Below are 21,903 nucleotides of genomic sequence, written 5' to 3' on the forward strand. Positions count from 1 at the left end.
CGATGCTATGAGGGTCAGCGGAAGTGAGAATGCTTGAAATTAAACGCTTAAAAATGCAGGTGCTTAACTGAACGTCAACGTCTGCTTTTCTAGGTCATACATCACGCCAAAGAGAAATTAAATCACAGCGCAAATTTTGTAACATAAAATTCGCTCAATTAAAAAATAGAGACGATCTAGTTTCATAAATCAAAGATATTATAATCTATGGATTATATAAAAAGTTGTAAGAATGAGTGACCCCCCCGAGTCCCCCCCTTCGAAAAAGTCTTTGCCAGACATACAAAAAAGCGCACACATGCACACTTTTTCGCTTTTATTTAATAGATTATATTGGACCCAATATATAGTAATGATTTAAACTATTAAAAAAAAAAATGACTCGTACACCACTACCGAGAATCAAAACCAAAACGTTTAGCTTATATATATATATATATATATATATATATATATATATATATATACACTTCCAAATAGACTTATCCAACAATCAGCTGGTATGGAAACCTGTGATTATAAGATTTACAAAATATTACTGGTCATAATATTCTATGTATTATCCCATCTAAATAGGAATTGGTCAATATACAGGATAGAACAAATAAAGACTAATAAAAATAAATACAAATAAAGACCATTAGACTAATTTGTCCATCCAGTTCTGATCTTGGTCTAGTAAGTAAGAAAATCTTAGATAGAATCATACTTTCCATAAGAAATAAAGTTAAATTCCCACTTTGGCAATGCACTGACTCGGTAATAAATTGGTTTTTAAAACTTAAAGATAAGCAACGACTAAACTTTATCACTTTCGATATAAATAATTATTATCACTCAATCTCCCCAATACTATTAAATAAGACACTAATATTTGCAAAAAAGCATTCGGACATTACGGATTTAGAAATTAAATTAATCTTATTAGCCAAGCGATCCATAATAAGCTTTGATGGTAAATATTGAACAAGATACCCCTAATGACTTCGACATAATAATGGGAGCTTCCGATAGTGCATAAGTAACTGACTTAGTGGGGCTTTTTCTATTAAAAGAAATTAATATAGAATTCAACAACCTACAAAGAGGGCTTTACAAGGATGACACATTATTCATTACCCCCGCGAGACCAAGACAATACAATGACACTATTAAAGAACTACACAAATTTTTCAAAAACTTTGGATTAACAATTGAAGTTGATCCAAATAAAAAACAGCCAATTTTTTAGATGTCGCTTTGAATCTATGTTATGAATCTTACACCCCGTACCATAAACCAAATCTAATTTATGTACATAAACAGTCTAATCATCCAAAGTCAATAATCAAGTCAATAGTTCCATCTATCTCCAAAAGAATATCAAATTTATCAGTGGACAAAAAAAGCCTTTGAGCAAGTATCGACATTCTACAACAATGCTTTAAAGAACTCAGGATATAAAGAATGCATAGAATATAATAAAAAAAAAACTTTAGTGAGAAAGTTAAATTCAGTGATTATTCATAATATGACAATACAAAGGAACAACAATAAAATAATCAAAAATGCTCCTAACAATATTAACCTCCACACCAAGAATACAGCCCCCTACACAATCCCAAACCAAAAACAATTTAATAAAAGTAGAAAAGTCAGGCGTAAAAAGGCCATTTCATTCAATCCTCCTTTCAGCTCTAATGTAAAAACTAACATACCGAAAGAATTCTTTCTAATAGTGGAAAAATGCTTAAAAACCCGCATAAGTATAGTACTATATTAAATAAAAAAATCTATAAAAATTTCATACTCTACAATGCCTAATCTAGCACAAACAATAATTTCGACTAATAACAGGAAAATTAAGCAAGCTCAGAACATCCCAGTTGATCTAATACCTAGTAACAAATGTAACTGCCAAAATAAAAATGAATGCCCTCTCAATAACGATTGCATACACAAAGACGTGGTATATGCTTGCACAGTCACGCAATTACCAAAACATGCAAACAACTAATCTAATGGGGGAAATAATGAAGTACCTAGGACGCAAGTATATACATACAGGGAAACATATGGTCTGGGTTCTAATAATAACAATAACAACAACAAAAACCAGATTAACGGATCCAATTATATAATTCCCAGTGAAAACCAGAATAGGATTAAACAGCACCCGCGTTATACATCTTTAGGCCCCCTCTCAACTCAGTTGCCCAATATAAGATTCCCCAACACTGGGATAAATGAACCAATAAACAATAATAAAACAAGGAAAACATTCACTTACATAGGCGCATCCTCTAACTTAATTAAAGTAAGAATTTCAAATGACTTGCACTCTTTCAGAAATGAAAGATCTCAAAACAATGATAATAATAGCACATCCTTAACTACATTAATCAATAGCCTGGAAGACAAGAATATTCCCTATTCAATTGAATGGAGTATACTGAATAAATCTAGATCATATACCCCAGGGGAAAAATTTTGCAATTTTTGTATATCCGAAGCAGTTAACATTATGACCTTCAATAAACCCATAATAAATCCAAGAATGAACTAGTGTCTAGATGTAAACACAAAAAAAAAAAATTAAATACAGCCAACTTTAAAAAATAACATATACTCTATGTATACAGGTAAATGGGTAAAAACATAATACTAAATGCATATCGCTTGTGAATAAAATCTAAGGTAAAACTTTGCGAATTTAAAAAATGTTTTTTTAAAAACAAGTTCTCAAACATCACATCTAACCTACATAATAATACCTTCTTATTTTTAATTTACATTTTAAGTAGAGACTTACCATACACACATTAACATACTACAATTTTAAATTCTAACACATAATTGGCACTTATGGGATCTTGTTAGAATACTGTTCCAAACTAATATGTAGCTTCTCAATTAACGAGCTTTATAATTCGTCCCATTTTACTGCCCACAAATAGTGTTAAACATTCCGCATTGCAAAGTAATTTCCCGATCCACACATATGAATATGGACACGTAATACTCAATAATGCGACATCCTTGTTGGTACTAGTGTAACCCAACTCTAGAGCCTTAGTTACATAACCTTATACACTTATTTTCTGAATGTTAATTAGAAGTATAGGAGCCAATTTGTTTTTATTGTAATTAGTTTTATTACGTGCACTGATTATTATAATTAATAGTATGACTAGTTTTATACTTTCTTTATATTTAAATTTATAATCTTTAAAGTATGTATGTATGTATTTATATATATAATTGTGTATGTATGTGTGAATGTATATATGTATGTGTGTATGTATGTATAGGTATGTGTATGGGAAAATATATGTGTGTGTGTGTATAAAGTTCTTCCAGTTAAATATTATTAAATATTATAATTATTATTACCGAATTTTTCATACCTCTCAGTAAGGCAGTATTATTTTCAATTTAACGGTAAAGGATCATCATTATTATTATAAAATTAAAATAACAAGTTCTATCAATACGCTTAGTTTTAGTTGTACATTTTACTTACAGACATTATTCTAATTCTTCAGTTTAATTCCCCCATTTAAAGGATATTATCAATGAGTGTAAAATTAACAAAAAAGAGCACCTTATATATTAATTGTTTGAGTGGACTGGATTTAATAGATTTAAACAGAGTAAAGAATTTAAGATGTAATTAGGTTAATTAGTTTAAAGGTTGATTTCAGCTTGAAAAATGCAGAGTTTCATTTGCTTCTTCCTCTTCCTTTCTTTCATTTTATTTTCTCTGCTTCTTTTTCTTTTCTTTTTCCTCCCTTTCTCTATACCGAAGCCTAACCTGACCTACCAAAACGGCTACTCAACATTTTTATAGCTTTTTATAGCTTGATTTAACTTGTCTATAGAGGTCACTCTCTGCTATCTCTCTCTATATACATACATATATATGTATTATCTGCCCCCCCCCATCCATCTCTTCATTTAAAAATTTTCTCCCCTCCACTACCCCTTTCTACCTATTCTATATCACTAACGTTTAATTCAAGTAATACTAAGTAATAAAAAATCCCAACCAGACCTTAAAAATCTTTTCATCGGCCCATAAAGAAGAATTACTCCATAAATATGCCCAACTTGGATTTCCACTCTATGATGTGGATTACCCAATATACAGCTTGAATATCATTACCTCACTGCTTTAAAGGACAGTTACCTTGGATTTTACCGTGCAATTTGGAACTAAACCTTTATATCCTGTTCTTCAATTTCCCCAGCTATGTGACTTCTATTTAATCAATTTTTGATAATGGTTTTCCATGTCTAACTGACTTTAGCAAATGGGGTGAATACCATTATATCTATTTGCTAATAGTTTCTCCTCCGAAGAGATGGTAGGCATCGAACCCCTATAGGATAAGGAGATAAGAAATTTCTAAAGTATTCTTTGTCTTACTTGGAATAATAATAAAAAAATCTTTGATTTAAATAAAGTTTGTTTTTTTTTAATTTCATTGAATCACTATAATTTGCTATATATATATATATATGTGTGTGTGTGTGTGTACATATATATGCACATATATAGACTATGAAATGTCCCCCTTGACCACTGTGCACTCATTAACCCTTATCCTCGAGTGGATTCCAGGCCTTGATAAGTGGTAACTCCTTTGTAAAAAAAAAATAATAATAATAATAATAATAATAATAGCTGCACGTATTATAATAGACTAGCAGGGCTACTTTCCGTTTCCTGGAATCATAAAAAAGTAAATGGAAGAGGAAGGGATTAGCACGATTTCTAATGTGAAATCAAGCTAATCCATCCCTCCTCCATAAGAAAAATATTTCTTTTATATGAGGAGTAAAATAAATAAGTCTTAGAAAGTCTTCAGAACTCTACTGAAAGCGACAGATAAAATAAAGAATGTCTTTAAAGCAACACTAAAGCTAGATCCCCCCCCCCCGCTCCGTTTTCTTTGTAGAAAAATAAAAATAGTTACAAAACAAAAAAAATGCAGAGTTGGCGTCTTTCAATTTGAAAAATGAAAAATGCTGAGTCATTTTCTAGGCTCATACAAGATAACATTAAAAATTGTATTTAATTCTTGATAATATTCAATACTAAAATGACCATGTGACCCCAAAAGAATTCATCTTTTTTTTTCTAAAATTTAGATGTTATTTTCCAGAGGTTACACAGATTTAAAAAATATTGGCTTTGGAAGGGTCTGTTGTATATTTTTAAAGTTTTAACTGAATATACAAACATACAAACATACAGACACACAGACAACTGTCGTTTATATCTTAATAATTATAAAAGTCTGTGGATCGTACGGGCGTTCTTGTTTGCTTGCTTCAATCTTGTCTCTGTGCATTTATGTATGTGAGGATGCGTGTGTACGGGCGAATGGTATCTTAATAATTATACAACTCTGTGGACCATCCGGATGCCATTGCTTGCTTGCTTGCTAGCTTAAATCTTGTAAATTTTGGTTTCAGTTTCGATTCTAGCTAACCCAAGTCATGTATTTTTTTTTTTTGTTTTTTTTACTTTTGAATCACAACTATATGTCGAATACAATATACTATGAAATAACCTATAGAGAATTGGCTCTATAATATTAAATACAAAATCTGCATGAATTAAAATATGATATCAGAGCATATTTTAAAACCAGGCAACGCTGCCGCTGGGCACCTCCTAGATAAAGATAATGAGAATAATACTCACGTTTATGTAATCTTTAATATTAAATCTGTTTTTCGCACGTAAAGTCGACCTGTGCTTTTTGCGTGATTCAAAAACAGCTCGTTTGAAAATAATCAACGCCATCTACAATGAAAAGAAAGAAAATTGTGTCAAAAACGAAACCACAAAAAATAAACAAGTAAACATTAAAACAAAAAATGAATGCTTGTGTCATTAAAGTTGATTTGCTTCGAAATATTATTCTCACTGTTTCTGCTTATCTTTCAACTACGTTTCAGCCATCGTATCCTCCACGATGACGTTTTCCTGAATTTATATATGACTAGCTGAAGTACTCGGCATTGCCAGGTTGTATTTGATATATGCGATTATTCCATCCTCATACATAATTGTCTTATTGATTAAACGAAACATTAATTCATAATGGCTTCTTTTTCAATATCCCCGATTAGTTAGGAGCAGTAGGTGTGTTTTATTTTATAGAGGTTTCGCCATCAGCACTAATTTTTATGGTGATAATGCCCCATCATATGACCTTGCAAAACGCTGGCATCGTGAATTCAAACATGGCCGGAAGTCTGTGGAAACAGCTCTCAGACGCATTATCTGTGCCTAAATCAAAACGTGGATTCCATGAACAAAGCTTTTTTCTTAGAACTGCACGCCTGTGGAACTCTGTTCCGTCTGCCTGCTTCCCACCGGACTACAACTTGGATGTCTTCAAGTCCAATGTTAACAAATTCCTAATGAACCGCCCTCTTAAGTAAACACTTCATCAAATCTCCACACTAACGTAATGTACTTGCAATAACCCTTATCCCTGAGTGGCTTCCGGGCCTTGATAAGTGGTGATCACTGTGTAAAAAAAAAAAAAAAAAAAAATACTATTCGCCAAATAGCCCAAGATGTCAAGATTAGTACAGGGTCTGTGGAAACTATCATTCATGACCATTTGCATATGCATAAGGTGTCTGCCAGATGGATTCCCAGGTTGCTCACACCATTCCAGAAGCGAGAACGTGTCAAGTGCTCGAGGATGAATTTGGAGATGTGCCAAGAAGAGAGTCAAAGTTTTTCAAAAGACTGATTACACAGGATGAAACCTGGGTCCATCACTATGATCCAGAGACCAAAGCCCAATCAATGCAATGGAAGGACTTGGACTTACCACCTCCAAAGAAGGCAAGTGTGCAGCCCTCCGCTGGCAAGGTCATGCTCACAGTCTACTGGGACCAGGACGGAGTAGTGATGACAGATTTCCTGGCAAAGGGTACCACAATTACAGGAGCCTATTATGCTTCACTTTTGAGGCAATTATGGGAAGCTATCAAAATCATGAGGCGGGGCAAGATCAGCAAAGGTACCCTCCTCCTGTTTCGGTCCACAACTCGCATGTCACCAGATCAGAAACATGGGCGTGTAGTTATGAAACCATCCTCCATCCTCCCTACTCTCCTGACCTTGCATGTTCTGACTTTCACCTCTTCCCAGCCATGAAGTTGTTTTTGAAATGAAAGCGTTTCCCAGATGATGCAGCCATGATTTCTGAAGTCATGTCGTGGTTGGAGGACCAACCTAGGGTGTTCTACAAAAACGGTCTCCAGAGCTGCATCAAACGATGGGAGAAATGCATAACTCTGGGTGGTTCCTATGTAGAGAAAGACTAATAACTGTGCCAAGTTTCATTGTTCTACTGCTATGGAAAGTGAGTCAAGGGCATTACTTATTGCACGCCCCTCGTAACTGACTAGCTATTGTTTACGTCGTCAAAAAATGTTAACTCCATGATTTCCACTTGACCTCATTAAGTCATTAGGTGCGGGCACCTGCCAATTCTCTTCCTGCTTAAATAAATTCAAATGTCTTCCAGTAACTCTTTCTTGCTGGCTGATTGGTTAATGTGTCATGTTTTTTTCACATTTTATTTTCCAACTTCACCTCAGAGCTTCGGGTTCGATCCTAACTACCTACAAAACCTTTTTTACACCCCCTCCACCGGTGTTTCTCACCTGGGCAACGCCGGGTACCCCCGCTAGTCTATATATATATATATAAGAGCGAAAATGTGTGTATGTATGCATCTATGTTCGCTTTTTGTGTATGTCTGCAAAAGGCTTTTTTCATCAGCCTTCTCGCTCAGCTCGCTTCTTAAAACTTTTTATTTCACGTCTTAATGATAATCTATACGACTTAAGAATGAGGGTCGCATGTGTATTTAATTTGCCCGACTTTCACGCGCTATTTTTTCCAGATATTTCGATCGCCGTGTGTTTCTTCCGCTTTTCAATATAAAATAAGCAAAAACTGGCTTGCAGCCACATCATGTTTCAAAGTCAAACATCACGTGACTTAAGTTTCTTGCACCTGTCAATTTCATTTTATAAACGTTAAATTAAGATGCTTTTCATTCCTCTTCTCTCGTGGCTGAGATAGTTAGATTCCAGGGTTTTTTTTCCATTTCCTTTCCACCTCCACGGCAAAGGTTCGGAGTTCAAGCCTACCTTCCTACTAAAACTTTTTTTTTTCTTTTACACCTCCAAACACCCGGCCAACATTTTTTTTTTTTTTAAACAGGGTTGTTTTGATGACCCCTCCCAACATACACCTACAAACACCTGGGCCACGCCGGGTAGCCCCCGCTACTGTTCTTATAAAGAAGAAAAAAATATTTCAAATGAATATTTTGAAAAAATAATTTATCTACCGTAGATTACAAACCTGTGACTGTTTTTCCATTGGCTAATATATCAGCTGAATATATATAAAGGCTATATGTCTGTCTGTCTGTCTCTCTGTCTGTCTGTTTGTCTCCATATTTTCAAACTTTATCTGTTTCAAAACTAAAAGTCGTAGAACGGCGCTAGGGGATTTAAATGATTGGATTTTTTATGGACTGTTCTTTCATGTTTTTTTGCTGGTTAAAATATTTTTTGTAGGTTCAAAAATGGGTTCAAAATTGAAAAAATCGTTATAGTTATCTTAGTTTATTTTTAATTTTTAATCAGTTCATATGTGTGTCACGTTGGTATAGTGGTAAAGTCATCAGCTTTGAATGCTAAAGTTTTGCTTTTGGTTTCGATTCTAGCTGATGGCACCCAAATACTTATTTTTACTTTTGAAATCACAACTCTATAATCTATAATATAAATCTCACCTGTCTGTTTAAATGTATGTATGTATGTATATATGTATGTTTGTATGTCTTGCAAAAAATTTCGACAAAGGCAACGGATTTTCATGAGGTCAATATCATTTTGAAACTCGACCTTTCGGACGACAAATATCGAACAATTGGCCAAAAACATTAATTCCTTCATCCTCAACTGGACACTTTTCTACAGGGAGGGTTCGCTTTTTTGCCAATATTTTCGAAAGCCATCGCCTCTTTTCTATTGACTAGCCCTAATTTAAACCTTTGCCACTTCCGGTTTGGCAATGGGCACAACAGGTAACATGTCACTTTTTTTTTTTTCACTTTCTTTTCCTCCTTTGCGGTACGGGTTCAAGCCCGCCTGCCTACTACAATTTTACTTCTTTTTTTTTTTGCTCAACCAACACCTTTACACACACTTTCACTTTCTTTTCCACCTTCGTGTCATGGGTTCAAGCCTGCCTGCCTGCCAACTACAAATTTTTTTTCTTTTTGTTGTTCAACTCACACTTACAAACACCCGGGCAACGCCGGGCACCTGGGCTAGTAATATATATGAAATCTGGACGAATTAAAATATATTTAAGTGTATTTTATGCCTGGGCAAAGCCAGGCGCCCCCTTCCCCCCACTAGTTACATCTATATGCTATTTCTTAGTCTGTTCGTCACACTTTTTCTCTAAAACTACTGGTCCAATCTGGCTGAAATTTTGTATGAGTCTTTGTTATGATAAGGTGCAGCGAACTAACTATTATGGTATCTGTTCGATGCACAGTAAGGGATTAATAGGAACAACTATTTAATGCAAAAATGAGCACAAATTTAATTGTATTAAGCCGTCACTTTGTCATAAAGCCCTCATTCTAAGACAACTTTAACTTTTGCTCGTTTTTAACGGGCTAAAATAATTTTATTTTTTACATTCATATAATACCCTTCAAATTTAGGTCATCTTGCCACTAACTCTTACCTTTAAAGTTGATTCTCGAAAGGCAGAATTTACTTCTTTCTGGAGGACTTGACCGTCTTCTTTGAGCTTTTCAATATGCCAGAGGTCATTGATCTTGCAGAGAGCCCTTCGTGCGAATGCTTCAGCCTGTTGTCCCGAATTGGAGTCCCAGTAACACTGGCAGACTGCCATGTACAAAGTGCTCCTCCAGGTGAGGAACTTTACAGCAAGTAAAGGGAGACTACTCTCCAGACACATACAAATCCACACAAAAAACTCCAACACCTGCAAATAATAAGATGAAAAATGCCTTAAACAATCGTTTTTAAACACCTATGGTCCCCCCTCGCCAAACTTTCACAAGAAACACCCGTCCAGCAGAAAACACTATTACTAATTTCCCCCACTCTTTATCTGCCTAAACCTAAACGTAGATTCCATGGGCAAAGCTTCTTTCTTAGAATTGCACGTCTATAGAATTGTCTTCCGTTTTTCTTTCTTTCCAGCTGACTACAATATGATTGTCTTCAAGTCTAACGTAAACAAGTTTTTGATGAGCCGTTTCATATAAGTTAACAAATTTACTGAATTTCCATTACTAACGGTTACTATATTGTCCAATTCTTACTGAACACTTTTTAACTCTTATCCTCGAGTGGCCTCATGGCCTTGATAAGTGGTGATGCCTATGTAAAAAAAAACAAAAAAAAAACTTTATCTTATATAGAAAATGAAGTCAAATTAGCAAAAAAAAACAAAAAAAAAAACTACAAACTTTTTTTTATCCCTAAATTTTTTAGATGAGGATTGGTTATTTATATTATTTGGATTCTTTGGACTACTGTTCTCATCTTGAAGATTATTTTCACAACATTTCAGTCGATGTAACCTCCGACCTTCTTCAGGTGTATCAGGGGTCTTTCTGTCGAACTCTAAATTTGCACAGAATTTCAAATGGAACCCTTTATTTAATCCACAGGAGTATCATACTCTCGTTCCCTTAGCCATGACTTGGTAGAAGTCCTAAGTAATTTGCAATTGTATTTTGAGTGTTGCCTCTGAACTGAGGATTGAACCGTCCACCTCCAGACAATTAACTTTAGAACTGAAATTTACTTTATCTACTATGGCACAGGTCTGCAAATAAAGGGTTCAAAATTCCATGCAGATTCAAGATGAGACCAGTAGTCTGAAGAATCCAAATTATACGAAAGAGCTTTTCATCCTTTTTCTCCTTTTTATTTTTATTTTCTTCTTTGTTTTGTCATTCCTTTCCTTCTTTTTCATCTTTTATTCCTTTTTCTTTATATCTGTTATGGGCTAAGCTGATATACTTATTTCACGTATAATGAACTTACCAAGAGACTATGAATATAGTCACATCTAAACATTAATGTAGCGATTTGTGGCAGTTATGACCACCAGAATCATGACGTATACTTCTATAACATACTTTGTTAATTATACCACTGTGCTTGTCTTGATTATTACCGGCTTGCAAAGCATAATCTCGTTGACACACCGGTTCCCATTAGATCATCAAAGTTAAGCAATGTTGAACCTGGTCAGTACTTAAATAGGTGACAATATGGGAATTTCAGGTGCTGTATGTACTCTCCGCTTATCTTGGCATTGTTTCCAATCGTCCTGGATCTCTCCTTGCCATTGGACTCAAGCAGTGGATTTAGGAGAGGTGAGGTAGGAGATTGCACAACCCTTGCCTCACAATTAACACATGTAACGGCTTTTACAGCGGGTATCCATTGTCTCTTGAGACTGGATGGAGACATCGAAAGCTACAACAATACCACACATCTCTCTCATTCTTATTTTCTTTTACTATCCTCTCTCCTTCTTCATTTATCTTAATTTTTTATCACTTTTTCCGCATTCAAGGCACGAGTGAAAAAACAGTGACCTAGATACACGTTTTTTTTTTTTTACATAAACCACTAAGATTATTATAACCAAGAACATGTAACATTGTGTGCTGAATATTGGATTTTTTTTATTGCATAACCTGCAGAGTTTTCGTTGAAGGACAATTTTCTCTATTTCTTCTTTTTGTTTCACTTGTTTTTTATTATCTTTAAAAAAAACTGTTTTTCTTTTTGTTTGTTTTTTGCATTTAAAAATGCCTCGTCATAAAAACAATATATTTTATAGTTTCTTTGTCTTTGTGTAAATTTGTTGAAAATCTTACTTTTAACCGAAAAGATGAAATTGCTTGCTCTATCCTAGAGGCAATAAACAACTCCCTCCCAAATTTCCCTATGCCACAATTGATGATATGGAAATTACCCTTCTCATGTCCGCAATATCATAAAAACTTAGACACCTTCAAGGCGTATGGGCTTAAGCTCATCCCTGTTATATTAATTAAAAAATGCTCAGCTGAGCTAGCCCCTGTACTTCCCAAACTCTACAACAAATACTCTGCTGAATCTTGCTTCCCTAATTACTGGAAAATGGCCTCTGTGGTACCAGTATACAAGAATTCTGATGAAAGGACCGACCCTCTAAATTATTGTCCTATCAATCTCCTCTCCCTCTTCGCTAAAATCTATGAGACGCTAATCAATCAAGCACTAATCCACTTTCTTACAAAAGCTAATCTTCTCTCTGTACGGATTTACGAAATGTCGTTCTACTGCAGATATTTTAACAGTTATCTCTGAATGCATATACCATGCACTGGATAAGGCGGGTGAAGCCAGGGTTGTAGCCCTCGATATATCCAAGGCCTTTGACAAAGTCTGGCATTAAGGGTTGGCAATGAAAATTAAATCATACGGTATAACTGGATGAATACTACATATAATTAGATCCTTCTTAGATAAAAGGATCATCCCGGTTGTCATTAATGGACGTTCATCCAAGAAGCATAACATTAATGCAGGAGTGTTTCAGGAGTCGATCCTTGGACCACTATTCTTCCTGAGATTCATCAATGACCTCCTCGATAATATTGTGTCTGAGATGGGTATATCTGCTCATGATACAACGCTCCGTAACATGCATCAGGGAAGAACAAATGTATACAAATACAAGACAATGGCTGAATCATTAGAAAATGACCTCTAGACCGTGGTGGAATCGGGACGTAAATAGATGGTAACATTTAATGCTAGTAAGACTAAGCTGCTTTCCTTTAACAATTACAAGAAGCCTCTCCAACCACCAATATCCATGATAAATAAATCCCTACCTGAGAATTCTTCCTTCAAACATTCACAGGTAATATGAACTGGAACAAAAACATTAAGAACATTGCAAAGGCTGCTGCAAGGACGGTGGGCTCCCTCTATCGTGCTAGAAAACTACTCACACATGAGAATATCCTGTACTTCTACAAGGCCACCATTCGCCCATGCATGGAGCATTGTTGTCACATCTGGGCTGGTGCATCTACCACTAGTCTCTCCCTCTTGGATAGGGTCCAAAACAGCGTCTCTACTCTAATAGGTCCCACTTTGTCAACTAGGCTCCAACCCCTGTCCCATCGCCACAATGTTGCATCCTTGTGCCTATTTTACAAATATTTTAATGGAATGTACTCTGATGAACTCATTGCACTTGTGCTCCCTCAGCATACAATTCCCACTTAGCAACAAAATCGCACCCTTTCACTGTTGAGATCTTTAAATGTCAGAAAGTTTTCTACTCTAATAGCTTCTTCCCTAGTACAGCTAGACTTTGGAATTCCCTTCCCAGACTGTACTGATATGCAGAAGTTCAAATGCAACGTAAACCAATATCTTAATCTTTTATAGGCATGGTCCCAATTAGTATGCCCTTACATCCAAGTGGCAATATGCATTGTTTGAGGGTGAAGGTGAGTAAAAAAAAGTATATATATATATATATATATATATATATATATATATATATATATATATATATATATCAGACATTTTAGCCTGGCAAAAGTTATCATGTATTAACTTAGAATGCCAAATTGATTATTAAATTTTTGCTCATTTTTGCATTCGATACAGAAATATTCTGTGATATGTTAATTAGCATGTGTGTGTGTGTGTGTATATATATATATATATATATATATATATATACATACTAGCGGGGGTACCCGGCGTAGCCCGGGGGTTTGGAGGTGTGTGTGGTGTTAAATAAAAAAGAATCTGGGGGAGGGGGGGGGGATCGAACCCGAAGCCCTGAGGCGAAGTTTGAAAATAAAATCGGCCAGCCAGAATAAGTTACTGAAAAATGTTTGAATTTATTCAAGTAAGAACTAAATTGACAAGTGCGCGCCCGGAAGTCGTCGAGCGTTACGACGACGACAGAAGCTATTCAGCAAATGAGGTCAATGACCAGGTTTGTTTGTTATAAGCGAAGTAAAAAAAGAAAACAACGTTAAAACTTAAGCGGGGGGGGTAATCAAAACATCGAAAAAAACACAAAGAAAACTAACATAAGGCAAACGAACGATGTTGAAAACAGAAAAACGAACACGTGAAAAATGGTTTAAATAAGCCTGTTTCGATATTGAAATTTAATAAAACCGTGGGTACCCGGGTGTTTTTGGGTGTGTGGTCGGGGGTGGATAAGCGAAGTAAAAAAAAAAACAGAAAAACGAACGTTACGTGAAAAATGGCTTAAATAACACTGGTTTGATATTTAAATTTAAAAAATCGAAAAAAAAAAAAAGAAGACATCTCACACCACGATTCAAACCCAAAACGTTTAGATAATAAACCAACGCGCTAATCAACTGACCTAACGCGACGTACATGAAATTTAGTCAGTTTTTCAACTATTTAAAGTAAATCAGGTCATGACGTCATCTGACGCATGCGTAGAACCTGTCGTCGTCACGAGAGAACCGTTTTTGTTGACCCCCCCCCTGTCGAAAATTGTCGATTTCGGGGTGAAAAAATGAACGTTTTTGGCCGATTTTTCGATATTTTTCGAGCGAAGGATGGAGCTTCAATATGATATCGAGTTTGTGAATTTTTGTTGTGTCTGTCGAAAGTTTTTAGCAGACACACAAACATACACACACATACATACATACATACATACATACATTTTCGCTTTTATATATATATAGATAAAACAAATTTACATAGTCAATGGTCACGACACTGGACATGCTAATGTTTCGAACAAATGGTCGGTTAAAACCAGAAGTTCCCGTTAGGCGACTTAATAAATGGTTGCTTTCCACAGAAGAAACCAGTCCTTTGAGATTTGAAGACTGGTTTCTTCTGTGGAAAGCAACCGTTTATTAAGTCACATCACAAGGATTTCTAGTTTTAACCGACCAATTGTTCGAAACATCAGCATGTCCAGTGTTGTGACCATGTAAATTTGTTTATATTAATAAAAATATATGTTTTATTGAACTCTCGTTAAATTCATTAGTTATCCCTCTTGAATACCTTTAACCTAGTATTTGTGTAATATATATATATATATATATATATAAAATAAAATATGAGATACGTCTGAAAGCCAAATTACAATGCAATATTATGAAAACAAATATTTATTTGTTTAAAATTAATATTTCGGATATTTACTCCATCCTCAGAATTTATCATCATGATCAACGAACATGTACTACACTGACCTCCTCCCCAAAGGAAGAGGTAATAACTGAGACAATTCTATTATGATAATAGAATAAATAGGACACCGCCCTCTACTTTCCCTTGAAAAATAAAAGAGGTAATACCTGGGAGGATCCCCCCCCCCCTCATAAAAGAAGGTAATGTCTGTGAGTATGGTTTCATGACAACAAAACAGACATTATATTATCTCTCTCTCCAAAAGAAGGATATAATAGTTGGGAGGATTCCCCCCTCTATAAAAAGGAAGAGGTAGTTACTGGGAGGACAGTCTTATAACAACAGAACCGGTATTACATTATACACACCCATAAACAGATAAAAACAAGATAAGAGATTAATTTATTTTTTTAAAAATGCCTCATCATGGAAAGATTGTTATTGTGTAAGCTAATATATTTATTTAAGGAATTAATTGACTTACACAGTCAACAAATACAGTTACGACTAAAACTTTGTAAACAACGATTAGTGGCAGTTATAGCCACTGAACCAGGATGTGTACTTTTTTAACATTCTCTTGCTAATGCACTTTTTTTTTTTAAGTATACCACCGTGTTTGTCTTGATTATTACCGGCCTGCAAAGCCACAACACACATTTTTTGCATATGGTCCCTTCGTCTTTTGGCTGAGATCAAAATGTAGCATCTGTTCTCAACATCCGAACGACATAAGACGTTTTACTATCAACGAAATAAGAAAATATGACAATGAAAATTAAAAAAATTTATTATGGAACGTTAATTAGAAGTTGTTTATGAAATAAGTATGCAAATTTAGAAACTGTTTATGAAGTCAGATGCAACTTCAGAATAAACAAAGCTGATCGTGAGTGTTTGCAGATTACTATATATGTGGTATTTCTATATTTTATGCTATATCATAGAATTAAATAAGCAGAAGTCATTTTGATGTTAACATATTCATGATAGGTGGGGAAAAAACTTCATTCATTAATAAAGATTTTTCCATTGTCTTCCAAGATACGATATGTTCTAGGAGGTCTACCCCCCCCCCCCAGGTTTTACATTCTCACTTTTTGAGAATAGATTTTTTTATCACAGTGGCATCAAATTATTGAGTATATATATATATATATATATATATATATATATATATATATATATATATATATATATATACACACACACACACACACACACATATATATATATATACAGTACTGTTTCGCTGTTTCACAGCTCATTAGTGTGTCTAGACAAGCAACTACCTCAAGCTAGGATTGAAACCGACCGTTGCACTATACGGCTGCTGCTATGCGGCCAGTGAATTAACAATGTTTTGACATTGTCCAAATACCTAAGCTCAATTTGTTTACACAAAGAGCATCGCTTCGTATACCCAACCCAAGATAGAGAGCATTATATATATATATATATATATATATAATAAAATATATAACAATGTAAATTAAAAATGTTGGTGCTTATTCAAATTGGCACTTTTGGTGGCAATTAAAAGTAAAGAAAGTCTGCATGATGTACGTACTCGTTACGGAATGAAGATGTCATATTCCAAAAGTTATGTATATCGATCAAGTAGCTTTTTTTTTTTAAGTAAGAAAATCAAAATTTACGATTTTTAATGATATTACTACTGAGCTATATTGAACATAAGGCTGATTCTTTTACGATAACACTTCATTTTGAGTTGTCTCCACTTTATTTATTTAATCGGAATTCATCATACCAGACGAAAACACTACGACTTGCTTAGTTGTAAAATTTGATTTCCTTGAATAAAAAAAAATACTTGATCAAATTATTTAATCGTTGGAATATAACATATTTCATCGTCGTTCCGTGACTGGTACGTACATCACGCAAACATTTTTTAAAAATATTTTCTTTACTTTTAATTGCCGCCATAAGTGCCAATCTGAAGAAGCACCAAAATGTTTATTACATAAATTAGAAGTTGTTTAAAAATCGATATGCAACTTAAGAATAAATAAAGCTGACTGTAAATGTTTGCAGATTACTATATATACGGTATTTCCAATTTTTATGTTGTATCACAGAATTAAATAAGTATAAGCCGTTTTAATGTTCATATAATTAGGATACGTAGAAATTTTTTTTTCGCATTTGTTTATTTTGACTAGTTGAATTACTTGTTTATGCAAAGATTTTAATTTTTTAATTTTATAACCAAGATTAGAAGGTTTTCTTTTGTTTGTCTTTTACTCTTTTTCATCCCAAACAAGACATATTGCCACTTATGCATAAGAGGCTGCTATTTGGGACTGTGTCTAACGGAGTTGAGGGGAGTTGAGCAGCGAGATGTCTATTCACATTACATTTAAACTTCTACAGTCAGAGAAGCAGGTAACTATGGACCTCAACAGTGAAGGGGTGGGATTTTGTTGCTGGTCGAGTTAGATGTACGTTGAAGGGGCACAAGTGCTATGAGTTAAGCAGAGGACATTTCATTATAGTACTTATAAAACAGACACAGGAATGCGACATTGTGGCGATGGGACAGAGGTTGGCGCTTGGCTGATAGTGCAAGACTTATTAGATTTGAGACTCTAGTAGTAGAGAAACATCTATTAAATATTTTTGATCCAGCTGTTATTAAAAATAAATATTCAGGTTTTACAATGAAGGTCAATACTGACTAAGAAATAACTGGAATGGCGTCGTAAAAGAAACAAAATAATTATCTAATATGAGATTCAAACCCATGATTGCATAAAATATTGAAATGGAAAGCGAACATATTATCCACATCTGACCAAAATATTTTGTTGTTTTTTTATTACCAACTTTTAACCTAGTGTTTATGAGTTTAGCATAGGGAAGACTCCCATAGATTTCAAATAGTACGATTATCTAAAATAAATTTAAATATATATATATATATATATATATATATATATATATATATATATATATACATATATATATACATATATATATATATATATATGATTACTTCATTCAATCATATAAAGAGATAATTTTCTGCGTAAATTTTCAGTATTTACTTCAGCAGCACATGTTTAAAGATTTGAGATGTGTTCGAAACATAAGAGACCACATGTAGTCTGTGAGCGACAAGGAGAGATGCGTCCTAAACATGGCCGGGCCAAGGTTCAAAAGAGAGTCGCAAATCTGATAGGCCCTGGCATCTAAGCTTCAGCCTCTGTCCCATCGACGAAACGTTGCATCCCTCTGCCTGTTCTACAAGTATTATAATGGTGAATGCTCTGATGAACTGCAAGCACTTGTGCCCCCACGACGTGCTGCAAAATCACACCCCCACACTGTAGAGATCCCTAGATGTAAAAGATCTTTCTACTCCAGTAGTTTCTTTCCCAGAACCGCTAGACTTTGGAATTCCATTCCAGGTCACTACTTCCCCAACTGTACTGACATGCAGAAGTTCAAGTGCAACGTGAACCAACATCTTGCTGCCCAAATCTCTACATATTACCCCAGTAGTTGTTGCCCCTGATAGTAGCCCCCTACACCAAAGTGGCAATGTGCCTTGTTTGGGGTGAAAATGTAATAAAAAAATTTTCTTTTTAAATGGCCGGACTAAGACAGTACCACGTGTTCAACACGGAAGAATCTTGTTAAGCACAGTGGAGTACGAGGAGACTTTTAAACAAGAGACAAGGCTTTATTCTGAAAGCACCTGTAAATAAATGTCTGCTGTTTCAATTGAAATAAAAGTGAGTCGAATTCTTTCCTTGTTTTTATTTCCTTGCAATTCTGCCTACAACGTGTGGGTTATTTATATTACTCTTCTCATCTTGAATGTTATTTGCACAAGTTTCCGATCGACATAACTTTCAACCTTCCTTAGGTGTATGTTATCAAACTCGGGAGCTGCATAGAATTTTGAATGGAAAACCCCTGGCATAGTGGATATGGGATTTGATAAAATCCAGTTGTTTACACTCATCCAGATTCAATCCTCAATGCGGGCGACACACAAAATGCAATTGTGAATTTTTAAAAACTTCTTCCACATTATGGCAGATGGAACGAGAGCATGCTACCCTTGCAGATTAAATAAAGGGTTCCATTTGAAATTCCATGCAGTTTAGAAAGTAGTCTGAATAATCTAAACAATATGAATTATCACAAAAAAAACTGAAAACATTTTTTGTTTTGTTTTTCATAATTCAACTTATTTCTTCAGGTTGTAAAAAAGAAAAACGTTATTTAATGATCAATTTTAAATAAAGTATTTTGGGGTGTTTCTTTGTACTTACCTTAGCTGAATGTCCAAGTAGCATCATTTCTCGACAAATTGTGTAGATGCTTATGCTGCCTGAAAATGAACAAATTAAATTATAAACAAAATGTATGGAAATGGCAGTTTTTAATTTTACATAAATATCATTTTATCAATTATTGCGAGCCTGTCTCTGCTCTATCGTTATTTTCATGGCAAGTGCTCGTCTGAGCTCCAATCTATGGTTCCCCCTTTCCAAACTTTCACAAAAAACACTCGACTAGCTCCAACCACTATCAACAATTTCCCCCACTCTCTATCTGTGCCTAAATCTAAACGCAAATTCCATGACCAAAGCTTCTTTTCTAGAACTGCTTGTCCGTGGAACATCGTTCCCCTGGCCTGCTTCCTGACCGATTACAATATGGTAGCCTTCAAGTCCAATGTAAACAAGTTCTGTTGAACCATCCCCTTAAATAATCCAAATTCTACCCAATCTACAACATTAACGATTACTATGTACACTACCACCTTACATGCAATAACCTTTATCCTCAAGTGGCCTTCAAGCCTTGATAAGTGATGACTGCCTTGTAAAAAATCTCTATTTTATCTTCGATTATTCTATCTATCTATTTATATATGTTGTGGTAGAACTAACCTATGTTACCTACTAATAGACTATTCCAATTTCAATAAATACCGGAAGACTAAGCCGTAAGGTGTCAGTCAATATCCTGTGTACCAACCTAGGTCATTCGTCAGCTACGACGAACAACCATCTATTGTATACTTTGCATTACATGTTGTTACTTTATTTTGGCGTTCTGTTTTTCTTTGTAACCCTCTAACATGGCTATAACAGTGGCGACATTGGCTTTCGAACTCACAGAGGTCACTCAAATTTAAAATACCCCCAACATTCAAAAGAACTCACGACAGAAAGCTGAATTAAACCAAGCAAGTGTTCAGAAAATACTGATGAAAAGAAAAAAAGAACTCGCGAAATCCAAATAAGTAGGTGGACATAAAAGTTTGAATTCCAAATTCATGGAAAGTAACGACATTTTCATGTTTTTTCTTCTCTTCTCACAACAACTTGACGCACCCGTGAACAAAAAAGAAAGAGAATACATATTATTCATATTTGGGGTTTTTTTTTTGCATCATTAAATAAGTGTGTCAGCGAACTTCTTTTTTTTTACTTACTAAAAATAAAAGTACATTTGGGTTTTCGGCTTTTTCGTCACAGTCTACATTTTTTTCTCTTGCATGGAGAAAAAAAATTTGCTTTGAAAAATATTCAACATTTCTCTCGTCATATATATATATTTTTTCTCATCTATGAAAAAGATTTTCGTGTTGAAAGAAATATAATTTCCAAGGAATTTAAAATTATATGTTCAACGCTCATTTGCAAATGGATCGAAGGAAACAAAATACTGGTTAATCTGAACACGATTTTGTTAAATTTTTGAAAATTCAGTATTTTATTCATCATACAAAAATGAACTCCTTACTTTGTACATTGGAACAATGATTAAAACTGCAAATTGAACAACAGCAATACGTAGAGGAAAAACAATTTCATTGAGTTATTTATCAAGAAAATGTTTAATATGTAAAAAAAAAAAAAATAGGACACAAAGGTACTCATCAGAGAAATAAAATTAAATAGAAAACCTGAGTGTGTTTGGCGGAGACTGAAAATAACAAAGAAGGGCTGCGAAAATATGTGACTATAAAAATTCATGATAAGAAATAAGAATGCAACTCAATTCAGGTTCAGACTTTTCGATAGTAAATTTAAATACCTGGAAGAAATTGAATAAACCCACAATGCTGAGAACACAAAAACAGCAAAGGCCGTTAACGGTATGCAAATTAACTTTGAAGGTGAATTTTTAGCAAATGTCACATTATTGGAAAAGACAAAAAAATTAAAAGCTTATGTATTAATGAATACCACTAACCTACTGGGGTCGGACTGGATTCATGAATTTAAATTATGGCACCAGCCAATCAATAATTTTTGCAAAACGAAAATAAAAAGTACAACAGACTTGCTTTGAAAAACGAATTAAAAGGAAACTTGTCTTTTCTAGGCTACAAAAAGCCAAACAGGAGGTGCAAACAAATCGATACTGTCGTAGATCGAACGATTTTGATTTCTCGTTAGGGAAGAGGTACTTTTGTAGCTCTCTAATAACAGCAGTGCCTGACCATAAACCAAGAAATCAAAATCAGACAGGGTACTCTATTGCTAGTGCTAAAGTGATGACAACCTCGTCGACCGACCCAGTTGTAAATGTCTATGGAACTGCAAGCGA

At 34.5% G+C, this 21,903-nt stretch overlaps 1 protein-coding gene across 2 annotated transcripts in view; it reads right to left on the reverse strand.

Annotated features, from left to right (window-relative positions):
* Positions 1 to 21,903, reverse strand: part of LOC145243663 (cilia- and flagella-associated protein 54-like) — a 449,435-nt gene that overhangs the window by 399,680 nt on the left and 27,852 nt on the right. For both annotated transcript variants that reach the window (XR_013862929.1, XM_080106712.1), the window contains exons 5-7: positions 19,611 to 19,669; positions 9,794 to 10,057; positions 5,693 to 5,794 (exon numbers count right to left, since the gene is read on the reverse strand). Coding sequence is in view for 1 of the 2 variants with exons in the window: in XM_080106712.1 (XP_079962838.1) it covers positions 5,693 to 5,794; positions 9,794 to 10,057; positions 19,611 to 19,669 (425 nt within the window). In the remaining variant the exon portion in view is untranslated. The remainder of the gene's footprint in view (positions 1 to 5,692; positions 5,795 to 9,793; positions 10,058 to 19,610; positions 19,670 to 21,903) is intronic.

This window comes from Euprymna scolopes, chromosome 22 (assembly GCF_053919585.1).
Source record: "Euprymna scolopes isolate OS-2025 chromosome 22, ASM5391958v1, whole genome shotgun sequence".
NCBI classification, from domain to species: domain Eukaryota; kingdom Metazoa; phylum Mollusca; class Cephalopoda; order Sepiida; family Sepiolidae; genus Euprymna; species Euprymna scolopes.